This window comes from Melanotaenia boesemani, chromosome 2 (genome assembly GCF_017639745.1).
Source record: "Melanotaenia boesemani isolate fMelBoe1 chromosome 2, fMelBoe1.pri, whole genome shotgun sequence".
Taxonomy (NCBI): domain Eukaryota; kingdom Metazoa; phylum Chordata; class Actinopteri; order Atheriniformes; family Melanotaeniidae; genus Melanotaenia; species Melanotaenia boesemani.
In genome coordinates, this window is record NC_055683.1 from 31827301 (window position 1) to 31848304 (window position 21004).

Genomic DNA, 21004 nt, shown 5'->3' on the forward strand with positions numbered 1-21004 from the left:
TCCAAATGATATAATGCAGCAATGTTGTTGTGCTGGAAAGTTTAAGCAGATTGTGTAACTTCTGTCAAGGCTATGTTTTTGATTCACTCTGAAAAGATAAATTTGTTATGAATAATTTTGCCACCGCACATCAATTAGAATGTGCCTGACAGCAGACGAAGTTTTTCTGGAGATAGTGTGTAAGCCCCATGATTCAGAAATGGCTCTTGTTAACAATAAAGTCATCTTTCTACCTCCCATTGGCCAGTCTTGTCAGTCAGCAGCAGATAAAAGTGCAGTATTTTATACTGAGCTTGATGATAATTGTCTCTACAGGAGGGATCTTCAGAAATGCAAAATTAAACACAATCATGATTAGATGTTTCACTCAGTGGTTCTTTTAATTTCTTTATGTGAAGTTTAAAATTAAACCATGTAACACTTGGAAGAAACAAATATTTGCCATGATCTAGAATGAATGAACATTTAAAAGAAATGTGTTTATATCAATCTGTGAATTCCAAGCAGTGTCTGAAATGCTTCCCTGAGAAGTTTCACAAGCAAATGCAGACATGGATTACCAAACGATGGACCCTTGGGCACAGATGTGTAAAAGTCCCCTTCTGTCCAACCAAGACCTTAAGACTTTTATTTTATTTATTTATTGTCACCTATAAACCAGCCAATACTAAGAAATTATCTACTTTGTGTCACCTTTTCTCGTTTAAGGTTATGGTAAATGAATAGAGTTCATTTTGCATCTTTTTTGTGTTTGCTTTTCCTTTACCTTTTGGTCCCTTGCTCTTTTGTCCTCTTTGCGCACTGGCACAGTAGCCCCTAATCTGCCCACTGAAGTTTAATGTCAATGTTAAATCTTTATCTCTAAAATCGTGAGTTTATAGCTGGACATTATTATTGTGTTATATCGGATTATGAAAATTGAATAAATTAATTTCGGCTTTCTTATGAGATCATGAAACGGTCTTCGACTTCTCTTTAATATTTTATCCATCCAGGATTTCAGCTTCACGTGTATGCGCGTGCTCTGTTTGGTTTGGAGGGGAGACGAAAAGAATCCAGTCAGACACTGCCGCGCGCCTGCCCAGACAGCGGCCTGAATGCCTGTGATGAGCGCGGGACGACGGTGGTACGCGCCAGTGCTTGGCTGGGCCACGTAGTGGGGCTGAGGACGCCGGTGCGCAGGCTATCTCCGCAACTCGTAGCGCACGTTAACAAATAAGATCTCGCATTTTGCAGACAAAGAGATGTGGCATTGCTTTATCTAAATACACATCCACATATGTAAAGGGAGGGCGAGCGAGAGAAGTGCGCGTGCAGCCCAGAATCTGTGCAACTCTGATTGCACGAACGCAAGAAGGAGGTCGCTCTGTCGACGAAGGTAAGCCAACAAACCGACAACAAAATGCCGTTATATTAGCTAATTCGGTGCACTAACACGAATGACACTCATAGCTGCTGCTGGAAGAAGCACACAAGAATCGCCGGTAACCGGTGACCGAAGCTAAGGTGAGAATTGACCGTGAGCTTATCTCGCACTGACTTTGTGACAGTGTCGAGTTGAGTGGGTTTGCCAGTACAGCAGCCTGGGTTTTGTTAGGACAGCGGCGCACACCTGGGGAGAGAGTCTGACAACAAACCATGATATCGGATTTTCGTTTAGCTTCGTGTGGACCCGATAACTGTCATACATTACAATTACTGTGCAGCACCGGAAAAAAGTGTAACGTTAATGGCACATATCTGACGTTACTGCTAGCTTTAAGCTAACTAGCCACAATCTGCGCGGTTTGGTGGTTAAAAAGTAAAAGCGCTCTTATCTGTTTTAGATAATGCATGCGAGCAAATACGAGCTTTTAGACGCAATAGCTCGTTCAATGCTGTGTGGTTTTTCTGCGGAAAGATCTAATGGGTGCGTCTTGAGCTAATGTAGCCAAGTTAGCTTGTCATGTGTATTCAGGTTACTACCTAAAGACTATTGCTAGCAAGCTAAGTAGCCTAAGTTGGCCAGGCCTGTACAACATTGCTACTATTCGTTGTACAATGTTGCCTTTTTGCTTTAACCCCTTCTATACTTCATACACGCAGCAGTTTCCCCTCCAAGAGTAAAACCTTTTTACTGCATTAAACAAACTGAGTTATTATTCGGTTTGTTAATTTTGGCTAAAAATCGTAAGCTTGTTGAGAACAGGCTGTCTTTTATTGGCATTACAATTAATGTTTTTGCCTTAAAAAAAAAAAAAAAGAAAGAAAAGTATACCAGTATATATTTTCAGTCTGTCAGTGGACTTGGGCTTTAACGTCTCATCCTGTGCAAGTACTAGAGTAAGAAATAGGAGAAGAGCTGATATATTACCCTCCCATTTTTCATTTATACCCCAAATGATTTGCACTAGACTAAAAACCCTGCTAGGTATTGCTTTATGACCCGATTATGGGCTTGAGGGCCAAATACCTAGAGAGGCATGAAGCACCCCTGCAGTGCACCACACAGTGAGCAGGTTAAGGTCTTATGAGTTTGGACAGAGTCAGGAATGTGAACCTTCACATGGTACTCTACAAGCTCCAAAAGAGAAAGCTCATTAAGGTCTAGACTTGAGAGGGTGCATGGATTTGAGTAGCTTTGCTGTCTAATAAGAGGTAAACGTGACACATTTTGACTACAAGGGTCTCATCTGCTGCACTGTCACAGCTAAGCCAAGAACTTGTCACCATGTGCACATTTAAAAATCTTGGTTTTAGTCTTGTATATAACACTCCCATCCTGTGTCATTCTAATCTCAAGCCACAGTAGCATCTATCCGGTATAGGACTGGGTTTGTGGCTTACCCTGTATGAAATGAGTTTCTCAGTATGTCTCTGAAAACCAGATTGAGGAAAGTTTAAATTAGACATTTGCTGCATCAAAGAACAACAAAAAATGTTCAGGTTTTGCTGAGCAAAAGTATTAGCATTAGTGTGCTTTGGATTAGTGAAACAGACTGTCAGATAAACATTCATCAGTGCACTTCTTTATGTGTCAGGGTGTTAAATGAATCTTTTAAAGCTGTCTGAAGGGGGAAAATACATTTAAACATTGCTTCATTAGGTTTGACCCTCAGATCTGTCATGTTGATTGCCTGGACTGAATTTCTATCAATATTGAAAGATCAGTGTTCTACATTTGCCACATCAAAGGACCGTATTATTTCACTCTGAGTGAAACCCAGAAATGACTCATCACTGATACTGATAAAAGTGGAAGAATTTAGTGAAATAAACAAAGTTAATGTACTTATTTGTACTGTACAGTTGTTGTCAATGGCAAATTAAATAATTTGAAAATCCTCTGAAGATGGGTGGAACCAGATGATTCCATGATAATTCAGGCTCAGGCAATAGTTTTTCTCATGCAGTTTATATTGCTCTGTCATCTAGACTCAGGATAATCTATTAGGCTTTGTGTCTAGGACAACCATGTGAGTGGAGTTGCTCTGTCAGTGCTGAACTCACCCTCCCCCTGTGGTCATAATACTCTCCGAACTGCTGTCCAATTCTAAGAGAGGATCAGAGTCGGCATGCACAGGAAGACATGTGTCTTTACAGGAGTGGTTACAGTCTGCATAAACATTTCATTTTTGCTGGCAAAAGAAGGTGGAACTGGCTGATTTATTTGATATAAAACTTTAATTGCATTTAGATTATTCGGTCCTACATACTTATTTGACAGGAGTTATTTATTAAAACGGATCAATTTCACCAGAGTACAGATTTGAGTATATTCAGCTTCAGTGATGAGATAGCAGTTTAACCATTGACATAACCCTGTGTAGTAGATAGGATTTTTATTTTAGGTGACAAAAATTCATTTTGATAGTTGTACCTCCACAAGTTATTGATTTATAAAAACACAGTTGTCAAAAATAATCTTGGTTCATAATGTTTATTTTAATTGCATTTCAGGCAATATAATGAAGCCAATCTTCTCTTTTGCAAACTGCTTCCTTTTCTGACACTCTTGTAAACCTTACATGTTAACTATAATAAATTAAACATAAAATTTCTTTTTTTAAAAATCAAGCGAGGGTTGGTTTTTGTTAACGAAAGCTTCTCTTGACCTACGTATGTCTTTTTGATAGACAGCATGATGCTCTTTTTAAAATTAAATTATCATGTTTGTGAAGATATATTGGAGAGGATGTTTGCTGTTTCCAAGAAAGGAAATGCGCTTTTTGTGTACTGCTTAGGTTTTCTAAGCAAAGAGCCACCTTGATGCATGCTGAGAATGACTAGTAACATGTAAAGGCTGTTTGAGGTCAACCTGCTATCACTTCAGCTTGGTTGCACATTATTGTTTTTATGACTGTACTGTTTTCTGTTTGTCTTGTCCTTTTTAATGATGTTGCTACTTAATGTCACAAAAAGTGCAGTACATAAGCTCCACTGACAAGTTGACATACAGTTTCCTGTGGTTGTATTTGCAATACAAGCTCCTGAGCTGTGGTTACACTACGTTTTCTAACAGTCAATGGGGGTTGCATGCATGTGTTTAATGAGTGATGTTTCTGCAGTTTCAGTTGGGATTTTAGTTTCGTGAAAAGTATTCACGTTTCTCTAAGTGGTCCCTCCTGTTATTTTTGAGAGATCTGGAACAAAATTGTGATTGAGGTAAGTTTTTAAGGGCAAGTGTAAATTGTTTAGGCTTCGTATTCAGATTATAGATGAAGCAAAGCAATTGCATCTCTTTGTGTGCTGTCGGGTTGATTTTGTGCTGCATACAAGCTTTGAGATTAATCTATTTTTAAGGTTCATATAATTAAAATGATGCAGTTTTAATGTGTCTTTTTAATGCTTTGAGGATAAAATGCGTTGTTTATTTGTGGTAAACGTATATACTAATATTAATGAGCTGTGTTGTGGTGTTTCACTCTAGAAACTGTATTATATTTGATAATGAAGTGTTTCAGTTGTGGTCTACAGAAATTTAGACTCCACAGTTGTTACAATTAAACTCACTCATATTCATTTGTGAAACTGTGGTTTCAACGCCCACATGTAGCACTGAAACGTTTGCGGCCAAATGTGATACTTGTTTAAAACTTGACGACATGGCTGCAGTTTCAGGTCACAGAATCTCTAGTGACACTAAAAAAAGAGCAGAAGACGCTTTTCTTTAATCTTATCTTTAATCCACCCTGTTTCTATTTTTTCTCTTCCACATTACAGGCATCACATAGTAAATGGCTGTTCGAGCAAGACCCAGAAGTACTTCCAGGAGCGTTCTGCTTGATGCTGAGCTCATCTTTAGTTGCTGTGCTGTTTGAAGACCCCTTTGCAACCTGCAGGGCAGCAGCCCACAACAACTGAGATTTTAGGTTGATTTTTTTTTTTTTTTTTTTTACTGTATGGAGCTAACTTTAGTCCAGTTTTTATGTCTTTCCAATTGCATTTCCTGTCTTGGACGGCATGGATGCACTCTTTGAATCAGGTTGACTTTTTCTCACCTCATCCCCTCCTTCCTGTCTCTTCAGAAGAAGGAGGGTGGGGGATTGGTGTGATATCCCCTGTCCCTCCTTGTAGACTAGGCTAGTCTTCCTTGGCATCATAGAAGTTACTTTTCTAAATATTTTTTTGCTCCCATCCCTCCATACCTTCTTCATGAAATCCTGCCAGAGCCTCAAGGAGGAGGTCTCCATCCCCGGCCTTGGCGGAATGTCACAGGAGGAGGGAAGAAGGGCTTCAGTGACTCAATCTTATTTTCACTCTGCTAACCCAGAGCTGGAACTTCAAGGAAAGGTTTTTAAAAGGGAAGGTGGAGGAAAGCCTTACTCTGTGTTGGTGGACAATAAAATGGCAGCGAAGGCAGCCATCGGAGATCAGAACATTGGTCAGCTGCCCTCTCAACATGTTACACAGCAGCATCAGCAGTACTTCAGAGAGGGAGGAGCTGGACAGGAAGTTGGGACACAAGGGTCCCAAGCTGGCAATGAGGGGTCCTCTGATGAAACTGAGGATGAAGATGAGGAGGAGGAAGGGGAAGACTGCGAAGAGGGCTTCAAGCGTGAGCAGATCATTGTGGAGGTTAACCTGAACAACCAGACGCTTCATGTATCCAAGGGGGACAACAAAACCGGTGGAATAGCAGATGACTCAGAGAGAGCTGGAAGTGATGAGGAGGAAGAAGAAGAGGAGGAGGAAGAAGAAGAAGAGGATGATGAGGACGAAGACAGCCTTGATGAGGAAGAGGATGAAGATGATGGGGAAGAAGAGATCGAGAGTCAAAGAACGCGATCAAAAAGAGCCCGTCGAGGTGCGAGCAGCACATCAGCTCCCAGCCAGCCGCAGAGGAAAAGCCTCAGAACAGCTCTGAGTGCTGCTGCTGCTGGAATGACCACCAGAGGACGGAGGAAGCGTATGGAGCCTCCAAAGAGCAAGCGCAGGTCAGCCAGGTCGGCTCCCTCCTCTGCCGGTACCGCGACTTCAACTGGGAAAACGGAGGTAGAGGAGAAGGAGATGCTGGCGTGTGAAAAGTGTCCAAGAGTGTTCAACACGCGCTGGTACCTGGAGAAGCACATGAATGTCACACACAGGCGGATGCAGATCTGTGACAAGTGTGGCAAGAAGTTCGTCTTGGAGAGCGAGCTGGCGCTGCATCAGCAGACTGACTGTGAGAAGAACATCCAGGTAATGCAGACCTCTCACATATAAATGATATTCTGAATAAATGAGTGTCCCAGGGTGCATAATAACTATGTAGTGCATGCTCTGCTGCTGTCACTAAGGTTTACGCTAGTTGCCTTGTGACAGGAAGACTGAGGGTTTGATAGTCTGCGCCTATATGGGTTGAAAGGGAAGATGGTGAACACCCACAGTTGTTTCTGATATGTTCATCACTGTGTGATTGTGGATGGGGTTGGAATGCTGCATCTTAGAAAAACATGCAATATATAATGTCATTGTTGAATATGGCACTAACATTAAATATTACACTTTACTTAAAATGAATTTATATATAAATACAGTCCCTGTTAAAAGTTTGGGCACACTTTCCCATTATATTTAAGGGGAAAGTGTACCCAAACTTTTGACTGATACTGTATTTAAATGTATGGTACTAATATGAGGTGCATTAACAAGGGCAACATTCCCCTTCTGCTTTTGTATATGTTTTACAACTCACAAACATACACATGCAGAACTTCTGAGTGGAATTCTGCCTTCATTAATACAATTGTGTCATGTCTAAAGATGCATTTTCAATATATTTTGCAGCCATGGTGCATGTAAAGAGAAAAAACATACTGGAAACGACTTTAAAGATCCTAGATGAGATTAAAAGGTGCATTATAATTTATTTATAGGCGTAGCTAACTGATGGATTAACTTGTTGAACTGGATGTTTTTATAGCTACTGAGATCAGTAACCATTTGAAAAATTCTGCTCTTGCATTTAATTTGGCATTTGCTTTATTACATAGTGAGAACAAAATTGTTATTGTGAGATAAAGTAAAATATAGCAAGTTAATCTGCTACCATGGAGGAAGTCACCTGCTGTTTTTGCTAATATTTAGTTATTGCTGTTTTTTTTGTTCTCCAACCCTGAAAGGTTATTCAGCAATTTAATTCCCGAGGGCCTGTACAGCTGTTTTGAATAGCTAGCTTAGCTCTGTTTTGTTTGTGTCCTTACTGTGAAGAAACGTCCTTTGAATGGTTGCTTCAATCATCTGAAACTATTTCTGGTTGTTAAGAAACAAGTTCACTCTTACAAAGTTCAGCATCTAAAAAAGAAGGGGGAAAAAAGGATTTAAGAATAAAACTTAAGTCATAGTTTATTTCTAGCGGGCACCACTCTAAGGAAATGGATTTTTATTTTAAGATGTATTTTTCTGTCCTCTGGTCTCAGCAGTGCCCTTCTGTTTAGATAAGGGTTGGGGCTCAAAGCTCTGTGTTATTGATAAACCAAACAAAAAGTATACAGTCTAGACGGTTTGTTTAAAAAGAAAAGGCTTATAAAATAACCAGGATGTTAATCTGTCTTGCATATTAACTAACTTTGTTAGAAAAGCATTTGCAAGCCAACCCTCAGACCAGTAGCAGCTTTGAGGGAGCTAAGGGTTCAAGCATGACATGAGAAGATGTGCATTCATCTGGTTCCACAGTAGTTTTATGGAAGTGGAAAAGGGAGACTCACATGATGTCTTGGCCCGCATTGCAAAAAAGCATGTGGGAACTTCTGAAACAAACTGAGTGAAGTGTCTTTGATCTGATGAGACTAAAGTAAAGCGTTTTGGCCATCCTTTAAACTGCATTGGTGCCATTTTTTGCATATTAGTGGCAGAATGATTTTTGTGGCAATGCTTCTTTGCAGTAAGCCCTGCGGTGTGCAAGATAGCTGCCATCACAGAGCTGCATTTTTTTGTCATCAAAGTAACTACACTAAGAATAAATTTAAGGCTCCAAAACAAGACTTGAAAATAACTTCAGGGTGTACTATAACCACAAAGTCACGGTTGAAACTGTCATCCATTTAAGAACTGTATATTTTTGTCAAGTAAACTGATCGATGGTTAGTCTTTAAAGTTCAATTAATCTAAACTATACTGTAAAATTAAGTCTTCTAGTCAGTACCCAACCATATTCACTGTCATTCAAAATAAAGCATGGCAAGGGCTGAGCAATTGTCATATCTACTGTTGGTTAATAGTTTAAAGAATAAAAATGTAAATGCGGAAATTTAACATTTTGTAATTCAAATTATTTTTTTTTTATTTTTTTCCCCAATGAACTCTAAGATGTTTGATTTTCCCAAAAGATCCAGAGGAAAAAGCCTAATTAAATTCTTGTTGATTCTTTTTCCCCAGCAGAGGGAGCTGTTGTATAATGAAAAGATTGTGGCTAATGAGAGTAATGATTTGTTTATACTTAATATTTTTGTCTTTGTTTTTTTCCTTAGTGTGTCTCCTGCAACAAGTCCTTTAAAAAGCTGTGGTCACTACATGAGCACATTAAGATTGTGCACGGCTATGCAGAGAAAAAGTTCTCTTGTGAAATCTGTGAGAAGAAGTTCTACACAATGGCTCATGTCCGTAAGCACATGGTTGGTAAGTTGGGCCTCTCATAGTTTCTGTCAACTTTCCTCACTTTAATATCTTCAGCAGGAGTCACCACACGCTTCCAAGTCCATGCAGTTAAACCATAACATGGAAATGAAGATAATTAATATTTTACATTTTTACATGTTTATTTTAAAGGTATTTACATGACATTTTCCATTGGAAAATTAAATTGATGGGATGTGACTTATAAAGGAACATAGCCAGGGTTAATGGTGAGAATATTTATGGACGTCAGGATTCAGTTTGATCTCAATTCAGGAAGCTTTGGCATGCTAAAACTTTTATTGATGCATCCACTGCACATGAAAAGACATTAACACTGTATGGAAAATTTTAAATCTATAGTAGTAGGGCTGCATCTGTCTGTGCTGAAATCTTAAAGCCGTCTCATCAACTGTTGCTTTGTTTTTCTTTTATCACTCTCTTCCCCCAATTTCAGCTCATACGAAGGACATGCCATTCACCTGCGAGACATGTGGGAAGTCTTTTAAACGCAGCATGTCTTTAAAAGTTCACTCACTCCAGCACTCTGGGGAGAAACCCTTCCGTTGTGAGGTAAGACATGCCCTTTGTGGTGCTGCTATTCTAACTTGCCATCCTATGTTAGGTTGGGATGTAGTGAAGTCTGTTTGGGATATTTAATAAGCATCAAAAGAGTGACAAGAGGTATTGTTTATTTAAGCCCATATAGCTAAAGAATGTGATCGCTTACTTTTCCCATGTGAGATACAGAACTTGAGTGGATTCATCAATCTGTTAATGTGATGGCATTTTGACATTGGCCACTTTTCTTTTTATGCTCCTCACTGTATACAGAATTGCAGAAAAGCTAGGTTACACACTAATATTTGCCATTCAAGCATGATTGAACAGTACATAAATTATAAGAGTTTAGGTCAAAGTTGATGATTATGTGTCATGATAAGAATGTTGGCATACCAGATGCAGAATTGTTGTGTAAAACGAGGTGGTTGTGGTTGAAAGAAACTGGAAAATATCACTTTATTCGGGGTTCCCACGAGGTCTTAAAAAGTCTTGAATTTGCAAATATGCATTTAATGCCTTAAAATGTCCTAAAATTCATCAGTTTTGTCCTTAAATTTTATACGGTAGGTCTTAAATTATGTCGACCTAAAGTTGTACGCTGTATTACGTTAAAATGTGTCGAGGAAATGTTCGAACTGCAAAGTGACGGAAGTGAAGCCATTTTCTCCCGTTCCAAGAAGAAGAAGAAGAAGAAGAAGAGCGGCCACTGACGTCACTGTCCTGTGCCGCCTGGGATTGCAAATTCAAATTGAATTTTGCAACATGTTTTGCGGGGCAGGCATGAAAACGAAAAAGCAATGTCCTTTACGTTTTCTTTTTAGTTGTGTCATAAAAAAGCAGTTTTGAAGTTGAAAATAAAATGCAGTTTGGATGATCTATTATTGATTTTTATTTTTGAGTCAAATAATGCACCTATGACCTTGAAATGAAAAAGCCTTTCTGCTAATGCATTTTAATTTTCAAATTTGACATTTCAAATTGATTTTTGGTGCCTATTTGCTGGGGCATGTTTGGAAAATTTTGAATGCCCTTTTTCTTTATCATTTTAATTAAGTTACAAAATGAGCAGTCTTGGAGAAGAAAATGAAAATGCAGTTTGTATTATTTAGTATTCGTTTTATTTATGAGTAAAAAAAATGCAGCTATATTCTGAAAATGAAAAAGTATTTCTGTTAATCCACTTTAATTTAAAATAAGGTACAGAATTGCTTCCATGCTCCATAAAGTCACTGCTGTATGACAGATATGAAGGCACAGCACCATACTAAACTTTACATGCTTCTAAAATGACGTGTTTTTTCATAACACGGTTTTGTCATAAGTCATATGCAGCTAACATTGATCCAAATAAAATAGTGGCAGATGGGAATGGTTAAAAAATGTATGTGGTCAGAGAAAGAACAGATGCTTCAACTGGAGTTCAAGCACTTTGCTGTCATTCTTTTCCCTTATAAAACTGAGCAAAATTCGAAAAATGTAAAAAAAAAAAAAAATGGGGTGCTGCAGCTATTTATACTTAAAACCACAGGGCAAAACTGTTGGATAATGTTTTTTTTTTAATCTAAACAGTCTGTTGAATGCCTCTGAACAGCTATTAAAACACGATGCCATCATATTCAGTCTCCACTTGATTTATGGACTGAAGTTCATGTTTGAAGGAGCTTGTGAATGGGTTTCTCCAAGGTAGGATGAGTAAAAATATTTAAGGTTAGTGACCAGAGCAGTTGTGTTAACAGACTGATTAAAGCATTACTGTATGTTTACACCTGAAAAGAGTTTAATAAAACAGTGTTCAACACTCACAACTTTATTTCTGCTACAAGGTAGACCTGACCCATATGAGAAAAAAAAATCTAATTGTGGTTTTTTTTCCAATCAGTTTTTCAATTTAATTTATTAAATTCCAGCATCTGTTCAGCCAGCGATCACGCAGAAACACATTTTCTATGTGAGATGGAGAATTAGCACGACATCAAAATATGAACTGCTCAGAAGTTGGACTGTTTTCTGTGCTCCGTGTTTTTTGTTTCAGTCGTTTATGAAAAATTACTCTGTGATAAAGTTTGAAGACTTCACAGCTGAGTGTAGCTGTCACGGTGATTCATTCAAACATGTACAACCCCTGGCAAAAAGTATGGAATCCCCAGTCTTGGAAGAGCACTCATGCAGTTGTTTTGTTGTGTAGAACAAAATCAGAAGACAAACATGACACAAAACTCTAGTCATTCCAAATGGCAACTTTCTGGCTTTAAGAAACAATAAAAGAAATGACGAAAAAACATTGTGGTAGTCAGAAAAGGTTACTTTTACTGACCAAGCACAGGGAAAAAATATGGAATCACTCAATTCTGAGGAAAAAAATATGGAATCAGTCTGTTTTTGGGGTGGGGGGAGGGGCTCACCCAGTCAATTTCCTTTCCCTAAATGAGCACATGCTTCAGATTAGATCTGCTTGTTAGTCTACAGTTAAAACCACACCTGTGACCACACCTTGGAGACCTGTTTCATCAAGGGGACTGGCATGAATCATGGCTCCCACACAGGAGATGTCGCTTGAAACAAAACAGGATAATAAAACTTCTTGAAGAAGGTAAATCTACACGCAATGTTGCCAAAGATGTGGGCTGTTCACAGTCAGCTGTGTCTAAGATATGGACCAAGTACAAGGAACATGGGAAGGTTGTTCAAGCTAAGCGCACTGGTAGACCAAGGAAGACATCCAAGCGTCAAGACAGAAAACTTGAGGAAATATGTCTTAAAAACAGAAAATGCACAACAAAACAAATGAAAAACAAATGGGAGGAAATTGGAGTCAATCTATGTGACCGCACTGTGAGGAATCGCCTAAAGGAAATGGGATTTTCATACAGGAAAGCAAAACGAAAACCATCATTGACACCTAAACAGAAAAGAACAAGACTGTGGAGGACTGGATAAAGGTTATCTTCAAGAAAATCTTGAAGAAAACATTAAAATTTCCACAGTCCTTGATGATATGGGGCTGCATGTCAGGTAAAGGCACCGGGGAAATGACCGTTGTCACTTCTTCAATAAATGCACATGTTTACACTGACATTTTGGACAGTTTTCTTATCTCATCAATTGAAAAGATGTTTGGGGATGATGATATCATTTTCCAGGATGACAATGCATCTTGCCATAGAGCAAAAACTGTGAAGGCATTCCTTAAAGAAAGACGCATAAAGTCAATGTCATGGCCTGCAAATAGTCCGGATCTCAATCCAATTGAGAATCTGTGGTGGAAATTGAAAAAAATGGTCCATACCAAGGCTTCAACCTGCAAAGCTGATCTGGCAGCAGCAATCAAAGAGAGTTGGAGCCAAATTGATGATGAATACTGTTCGTCACTCGTCAAATCCATGCCTCAAAGACTGAAAGCTGTTATCAAAGCCAGAGGTGGTGCAACTAAGTATTAATGGTGTTAGAATTTTGTTTTTGGTTGTGAAAATAGACTGATTCCATTTTTTTTTTCCTCAGAATTGAGTGATTCCATATTTTTTTCCTGTGCTTGGTCAGTAAAAGTAACCTTTTCTGACTACCATAATGTTTTTTCGTTGTTTCTTTTATTGTTTCTTAAAGCCAAAAAGTTGCCATTTGGAATGACTAGAGTTTTGTGTCATGTTTGTGATCTGATTTTGTTCTACACAACAAAACAACTGCATGAGCGCTCTTCCAAGACTGGTGATTCCATACTTTTTGCCAGGGGTTGTAGCCTACATCGTCTTCACCTTGTCTTATTAAGGTGTTGAACCCTCTCCCTGGGAAAATTTTTCTGGGCTCTCTTAACTCTCAAAAAGAGGACAGAATTGACTGTATATCTGAAGTGACTGGATTTGTAAAACCGTCCATGCCGCAGGTTGGAAACTTGATCAGGTGCCATGTTACATGTAAATAACTGTACTCTTTGCGATTTACTAATTACAACGTCTTAAATTGCTATTTTGATTTAAAACAAGCCCTACTACAAGGTTGGATACAGTGGATGATCTCTAGCATTTCTACTTGTTAATTCAAAGAAAGTTGACAGAAAGGGTGCTAACCTCCATTCCTCAGGCCTTATATTGCAATGCACGCCACACAGATCATTTGTTTGGGTGGAGTTGCTCTAATTAGATGTTTAAAGTTACCCTTTACTGTTAGATGTCATTACATGCTTATTAAGTGGATGTAATGTATAGGCTATTGTCTTCTGTGGCCTTGGTTTGAGGGATTATATGGAAACTTTCATATGAATACAGACATTTGTTTAGTCAGGTGGTGCCACTGACATTATAAATACCTCACCTCAGGAAATTACCCAACCAAGAAAGCCTCATAATGCAAACATACAGTGTTTGCAGTGTGGCTGCTCAACTCGAGCTACAAGCAATGATTATTTGTTTTATCAATTAATCCTCAGATTATTTCTGTAATTTTTTGGTAAACAAAATTTTAAAATGATGGGGGTACAAAAATTATACAATTCTGACAAGCAGATGTATGTTTGCTACTACTTAGCCTTATTTATAATGGTTTACTTTATACAATTATTACTCTTTTTATTTTTTTTCAAATCAGAGAGGAGCTGATGTGAAATGGTGGGTGGTTTGTCAGACCACTGCAGCTGGCCAGTCAGAGCGGAAGTAGTGGGGTGTGGGGGGTCTTTTCATGTTTGTGCAGGAAGTTCTGCATGTGCAGAGATAAATGATGCTCGGCAAACTATTTTATTTAACCTTTTTTTTTTTTTCTTTTTTTATGTGAAAATTGTTTAAACCATTTTCATCTAAAAGAACATGCGTTATTAGTCTAAATCTGTATATGTTTGTTTCTTTATATATGTGTGAGTGAGAATTTTGTTTGTGTGCATGTATTCATCTAAAAGCTTCTGTTGTCTCTGCTGTAGAACTGCGATGAACGGTTCCAGTACAAGTACCAGCTTCGCTCCCATATGAGCATTCACATCGGACACAAGCAGTTCATGTGCCAATGGTGTGGCAAAGACTTCAACATGAAGCAGTATTTCGATGAGCACATGAAGACACACACAGGTGAGAAATGAGTTGGATAAACAAAGCACAGGACAGATGACCCAGTGTCTTTTGGGTCTGCTGTTGCAGTACTTTAACCTCAGACGTTTCTGTATGAACCCAAGCTGCCAGAAAACATTTCTAATTTTGAAAATTATTTTGGCTGCAGAAGCATTTCCATGTATCTTAGGGGTTTTTAGGAAATAAGGGACTGAATCAACATGGGAAAGAGTTTAAATTTGTCACCAGGTTGTAAGTTAATTGCATTCTGACAAAGTAGCTTCAATAAATTAGGAATAAACTGGATAAAATCTTTAGTAAATGAAGTCACAAACTGATCAGGCAGAAGCCAGAAGCCTATGATGCATTTGTGTAAAATTTGTTGGTAGTATCATTATAATTAAAGGGGAAAAAAAGTCCTGGAATTTGAATGTCTTGTAATATTCACATTAAAAAGGATGCATCCAACTAAAACAGAAAAAACAAGAACACACTAAATCCTGGCTGTGCTAAAAAAAAAAAAAAAAAAGGATGTCACACCTGTCATTTTTTCATCCCCCCCTTTCAAAATCATCATGTTTCTCCTCCGGCTTTAAATATGGTTACTTATAGAGAATAAATTGGCTCAACTGCAACAGCGTTTCATGCTAAATATGTCCTTTCAATTTCCCATCACTCAGTTTTATTTACAGCCCTTCAGTCACTTGAATTGGAATTTAACATGACTCTTGACTCATTGAATGTTGGGGAGTATCTCACTTTCTTCAGTTTATTAAAAAAATATATATATTTTTGGGGGGGATTACTTAGATTTAAGGTATTTAAAGGAAAGAATATTCTTCCCAAATGACAATCTTGTTGGACACTCAGCCAGCCAGGCACCACACATCACCTATAAAAGGAAATACATGGGGTGTTGCCTACTTTTTGCAATGAGAGGGATGTACCAGATCAAAGAAAAGCCGTTGCATATATTGCGGCTTGTAATTACTACCCAGACTCATGCAGTTTTACATCCCTCTGGGTTTCTGTCCACGGTGCACTGCTATTTCTAAGAGCAAGCTGAACAGCAGTGCCTGCATATCTGTCACTGTTTTTCTGAGCAGTGCCTGTCGTGGGTGGACACACCACACTCAGCTGGCCCTCAGTTATATTTGCGATGTGTAATTATCCTAACTTCTCGTCTCCTTGCAGCTACCGACCAATTTAGCCCCATCCAGGAGGAGACACACCCTGCCATGCTCTGTAATGCCAAGCACAAATGTTAAACAAGCAACGCTTGGTTCACCGAGCATGGCTTTTTTAGTTAATTCTTATGAGTGAATGTAACGCTTACAGAAGACTAGCACATTAGCTGTCACCTTTTGATATTCAATTTGTGGTGGAGGAGCTTCACACATAACATGCCAGAATCAGGCATTTAGAGAGCCCTTCAGCAGACTGTTAATAGATGGCTGTGTGGGTGGTAGCAGGCACATTCAGTGGCTCCATGGAGGGAGGTTAATGAGAGCAGCATTCCAACGGAGCTGCTGTTCACTTTCACATTTCCACTCCTCGAAGTGTGAATTGTAATAGCTTCCTGCAGAGTGGGTGGGTTGATAGCAAAGACCCTCAATTCAAGATGGCATTTTATTTGCATTTTTAAAACTGAACTGGGAAGACGAAGTTTGCGTGAAGAGCTTTACTCAGTTGATTGTTCAAAAGTTTGTAACCATCACATTTGATGTAAATGCATCAAATTACTGTCTTTCTGTATTTCTTTTGATTGATGGAGTCTTTGTCTTACTTTGGTCTCCTATTTCATGACTGTGCAGGAGAGAAGCCTTTCATTTGTGAGATCTGTGGGAAGAGCTTTACCAGCCGGCCCAACATGAAGCGCCATCGTCGCACTCACACAGGCGAGAAGCCGTATCCCTGCGAGGTGTGCGGTCAGCGCTTCCGCTTCTCCAACATGCTTAAAGCACACAAAGAGAAGTGTTTCCGGGTCACCAGCCCTGTCGTCCTGCAGACTAGTGGACCCCCTGTGCCTGTCCGCATTTTTGCCAATACCTTCTCATCCTCCTCTTCCTCCACCTCTGGTCCTGGCCCCTCAGCCTCCACCCCGCCCACCACCTCAGCATCTCTGGGCCTCAACCCAACAGGAGGATCCATTCCTCTGCAGAGCCCCGTTGGACATACGTTTTCCCATGTGCAGCTTCACTCGCCGCCATCTCACCATCATTCCCACCCCCAGACAACTCAGCAGCACCTCCCAAACACACCTCAACAAGCCTCACCTCATCCCCACCATCACCTGGCTGTGCCCCCAGTCTCCCACCTTCCACCTCCACCGGCTCTTTTCAAGAGTGAGCCTCTAAACCACTGTGGGCATGAGGATAACAGCTACCTGCATCACATTGCCCCACATGACAAAGGCCCCGGAGCCCCTCAGCACCACTGAACTATGCTCCAGGTCTGCAGGCAGCACCAAGCTTCGCCTCGGTTCTCATCTTTTCACAGTCCTGCCTCAGTTTGTGAATTGCAAGGCCCCTAAAGTCATGTCTACAGGGAAGGCAATGCATGAGCAGTGCGTTGGCAGAGCAGCAGCACCAGTATTCCAGTTCGGGTCTACACAGGAGGCTTTTAAGCACAGAAGTGGGACGTGTTTTTTTTTTTTTTTTTAAATAAAAGTTCTCAGAGCCCAGCACATGAATACTGTGCTTACAGTTGCAGCTGCAGCCTCAGTAAACTGTAGTATTGATTTAAAGTCAACATCACAACATCTGTTGTGATGTTGACTTATATACACAGACTGTGTGTGTAGACATGCCTTGTTCTTGTCAAGCAGATAGCAGTTCAAGCTACAACAAACACATCTGTTTATGTGTGAAAGATTGAGACTAATGCACAGTTGGGCACGCTTTTAAATTAGATCCCCCACCCACCCACTTTAAACCCTGGTCAACTGACAGATTTAACATGTATTCAACATTTTCTCCTAAAGAAAATGATTTAGTATGAGTTCTCTTTGTACATTGATGGGTGTAAACTATCTCATTTTCATAAAGCTGCTGATGGAAGTCAACATATATGTAGTACCTGGACTATGAAATATCAAAGATAAAACTCATTGAACTTTCCTCTTTTTTTGACTAGCTGACTTAATGTTGCACATTGGTCAGGACTTGAACTCCTGTGCAGGTCCTTCCCACAGCAATACGCCACCTGTCCTACTAGCTGAACTCAAGACATTTTGTAACTCACAAAAATGTTTAATGAATGTTGTAACCGGTTCTACCTGAGCCTTTCTTTGTCTATAGACAAGACTGAGGCTTTCTGTCAGGCAGGCAGCAGCAGTAGTGCAAGATGTAGTGCCATAGGTTACAGAGAGAAGTTGAGGGAAGGGGGTTTTTTTTGTAAAGGAAAAATTTTTTTTGTAAATGTTCAGTTGAATCTAGACAAAGTCTGAGATTTGTATCATGGTAAAATGGTGCTTTTCATTCCAGTACACACAATATCTTAATTTTGCTCTTGCATTTAATTTTTCAGATGTCATACAAAACATGTCTTTCTGGTTTTTATTACAAAAGAAATGCAGTTTGACCAGATATTCTGCAGTCAAGATAACTAGTAAAAGCAGGATATGCCCAAGGCACGCACACACACACACCCTCACACTTATTCAAGCACACACACACAAGTAAGAAGACCACACGGTTGCAGATTTACATACTGCGTGATCTGTGCCACCTCAGCTTTCAGTACTGTTGGTCAACAGTTGCTTTTAGGTAATGGATGACTCAAATACTGCCACTGTGAGGGGCCAGAAACGTGGCCCCGTCAGGATTTACCCCACCTCCTTCGCTGCTGTTGAAATGATACGGGTTACCATTGTTAAAGATCATTTAACACACACAGTATATACACAACTGGGACCTTTTCTCATTCAAGCTCTTAACAGAAGTTATGCATATATTCCACAGTTTGGTGTGGGGTGTTGTAACGTAGAGGTTTGTTTTTGACTTTGTGTACTGACATTGATCCACACAAGCAAGCGCATGTCTAAAACTGTTGAATGTTGCCTAAGCAGAATGATGGCCCATAAGCCATTTGTATGTTTTTTTTTTTGTTGTTGTTTTCTGATAACCTGCGCAGTTTTAAGCTAATGAATGGCTCTTTCATGTCGATATACTGTTGTTAGCACATGATAGGAAATGTCAGGATAAGAGGCAGTGGTCATCCAACTTCTAATAATTGGAGTTATTTTATAGATAGGGCATCAAGTGGTCAAATCTGCGCAAAAATTAAATTTATTAATATAAAAGCCGATGGTGTGAGTGGGGTTTTGTTTAAAAAAAAAAAAAAAAAAAGAGCGGAAGTGGCTGGCTAGTTTGTTTGTTCACAGTAATGGTGTTTAGGGGGATACAGAGTTGTATGTGTGTGGGTGGGCAAATGCAAAAGTGTGCATGCATTATTCTTGACCAGTCTGGTTGTCCCCCAGTGCTATTGTACCAAAAGCTGCTTTTTACAGTGTGCCCCAATAACATGTATTTGGGGAATGCCTGAGATGAGAAACAGCAGTAGATTAATATGACCTTCTTTCTGCCATTTTGATGGAAATCAGTCTGAAGTGGTTCAAGCTCAGTAGTTTAGTCCCTTTTGGGGGGGGGATTTGAGACCTGCGATTATCCTGCCATTTCTGTAGGTCTTAATACTGCTGCAATATTTGCTTTTCATCCAGACCCCTCTGGGTTCACTGCTGTGATTCAGCATTTTGCAGTATGGATCTTTTTTTTTTTTTTTTTTTTTTTTTTTTTTTTGTAAGAAAAAAAACCTTTTCATTTGTGTGTATTCTCTGCACTTTACTGCTGCGTGGGCTAGGCGCAGGGAAGGTGGAGCTGACAATGTATTGTGGAACAGAGTGCAGTTGTTGCTGGCGGGGGGGGGGGGGGGTTGATTGAGTGGATGTTTTTTTAGGCAAGGAAAGGAGGAGAATCCCAGGTGGAGGTGGAAAGTGTGAAAGGGACCATAGCAAACAGAGGACATTTCTTTTTAAACGTGTGCTTCAATTTTTACCTGCTTACTTTTGCTCCATTCAGATACACATTTGCTTCAATATGGATATGTTCCTCCTGCTTTGGCAACTTTACACTAACCCCTCCATGCAATGTCTGAAATATACTCTTTTCCTTTTTTTTTTCTTTTCTTTTTTTATATATATATATGTTTAAATGTTTCTTTTTTGTTTGTTTTTGCTTTTTTTTTGGGTCATGTCCTCTTGTGTCTGTTTGCATTATGATTCTCCTCCTCCTTTCTTTGTTATATAGAATGCACTTTCTACTAAAATCCTTGAGTAGTTAAAGGAATAACATTGTATATTCTTTAAAGATGTTTTAAAACAAATCAATATACTTTCCCCTTTGTATTTTTAACCACTTAATGTAGCATTGCGTATTTTATTATTGTATCTGGTACAAAATGTGCAGCTTTATAATGTCCTGGTTTGTCTTTTTTTGTATGTTATCTGGAGATTGAGATGTGGAAAAAAAGTTGGGCCTTTTTTTGATAATGTACATTTAACTGACTGCTAACTTTGAGAAGTAAAAACAAGTAGCCATGATGATTGCTTTTGAGTGTTTTTCTTTTTTTCTTCTTTATTTACAGGGAAAATATTAATATTTAAGTTTGTCCACTGACTACATGACCCAGACAGTTCTGATGTCTTTGCTTTTCAAAGCTTTAATGAGGGAAGTTTTAGGCCCTGATTTTCCCTAAATGCTCTCCATCACCATATGTGCCTTGAAGTGATGCACTAACTAGTTGAATATCTTATAAGATAGCAAAGTAGAGCAATGTGAATGGTGAAAGTGTGTGTGACTCACTGTTGGTGAGTGGGTGGTCAGGTACCAAGGCTCACTTCATGAGCAGAGGAGATAATAACACACCGTCTGTACATCTCCATTCCCATTTGGGTTTGAAAATAGTCGGCCTCCCCAGCTGTTAGTCATTATGCCTTGTGGTGTAGGAGAGGGAGGAGGCTGCGTCTGTCGGCAGGCAGATAAAGAGAGGAGGGATTCACATCATGTTTTTCAGACGTGTTTGCTCCTCTGAAAGTTGCTGCTTTGTGGATCATTAATTGTGTACTTGCAGGGTTTATCAAGATCTGGTGGAGAAATGAGCAGCCGCTCTCTTGCTGTGATGCTAATGTTTCAGTGTAGTTAATAAACTGAAACACAGCCTGGGTTTAGGTTTAAACATCACTCCTGCTTATTGATTTGGATTTTTATTCTAATATTCCCTTCAAATATGAAACAGTACCCATCACTCTGTGTTTTCATGCTGTGCTTGTCACACAAACA

General features: G+C 39.4%; 1 protein-coding gene across 2 annotated transcripts; it reads left to right on the top strand.

Annotated features, from left to right (window-relative positions):
* The first annotated feature begins 1098 nt into the window (after positions 1-1098).
* On the top strand, positions 1099-19453 carry znf652 (zinc finger protein 652). Of its 2 annotated transcripts, XM_041999407.1 has the most exons (7): positions 1099-1378; positions 1453-1506; positions 5203-6660; positions 8931-9078; positions 9533-9648; positions 14543-14687; positions 16481-19453. In XM_041999407.1, the coding sequence occupies exons 3-7, from the start codon at positions 5635-5637 to the stop codon at positions 17104-17106; spliced, it is 2061 nt and encodes a 686-aa protein (XP_041855341.1). In that variant the 5' UTR covers positions 1099-1378; positions 1453-1506; positions 5203-5634; the 3' UTR covers positions 17107-19453. The 2 variants fall into 2 exon arrangements, with proteins under 2 accessions (XP_041855341.1, XP_041855332.1); XM_041999398.1 differs by lacking the exon at positions 1453-1506.
* The last annotated feature ends 1551 nt before the right edge of the window (positions 19454-21004 follow it).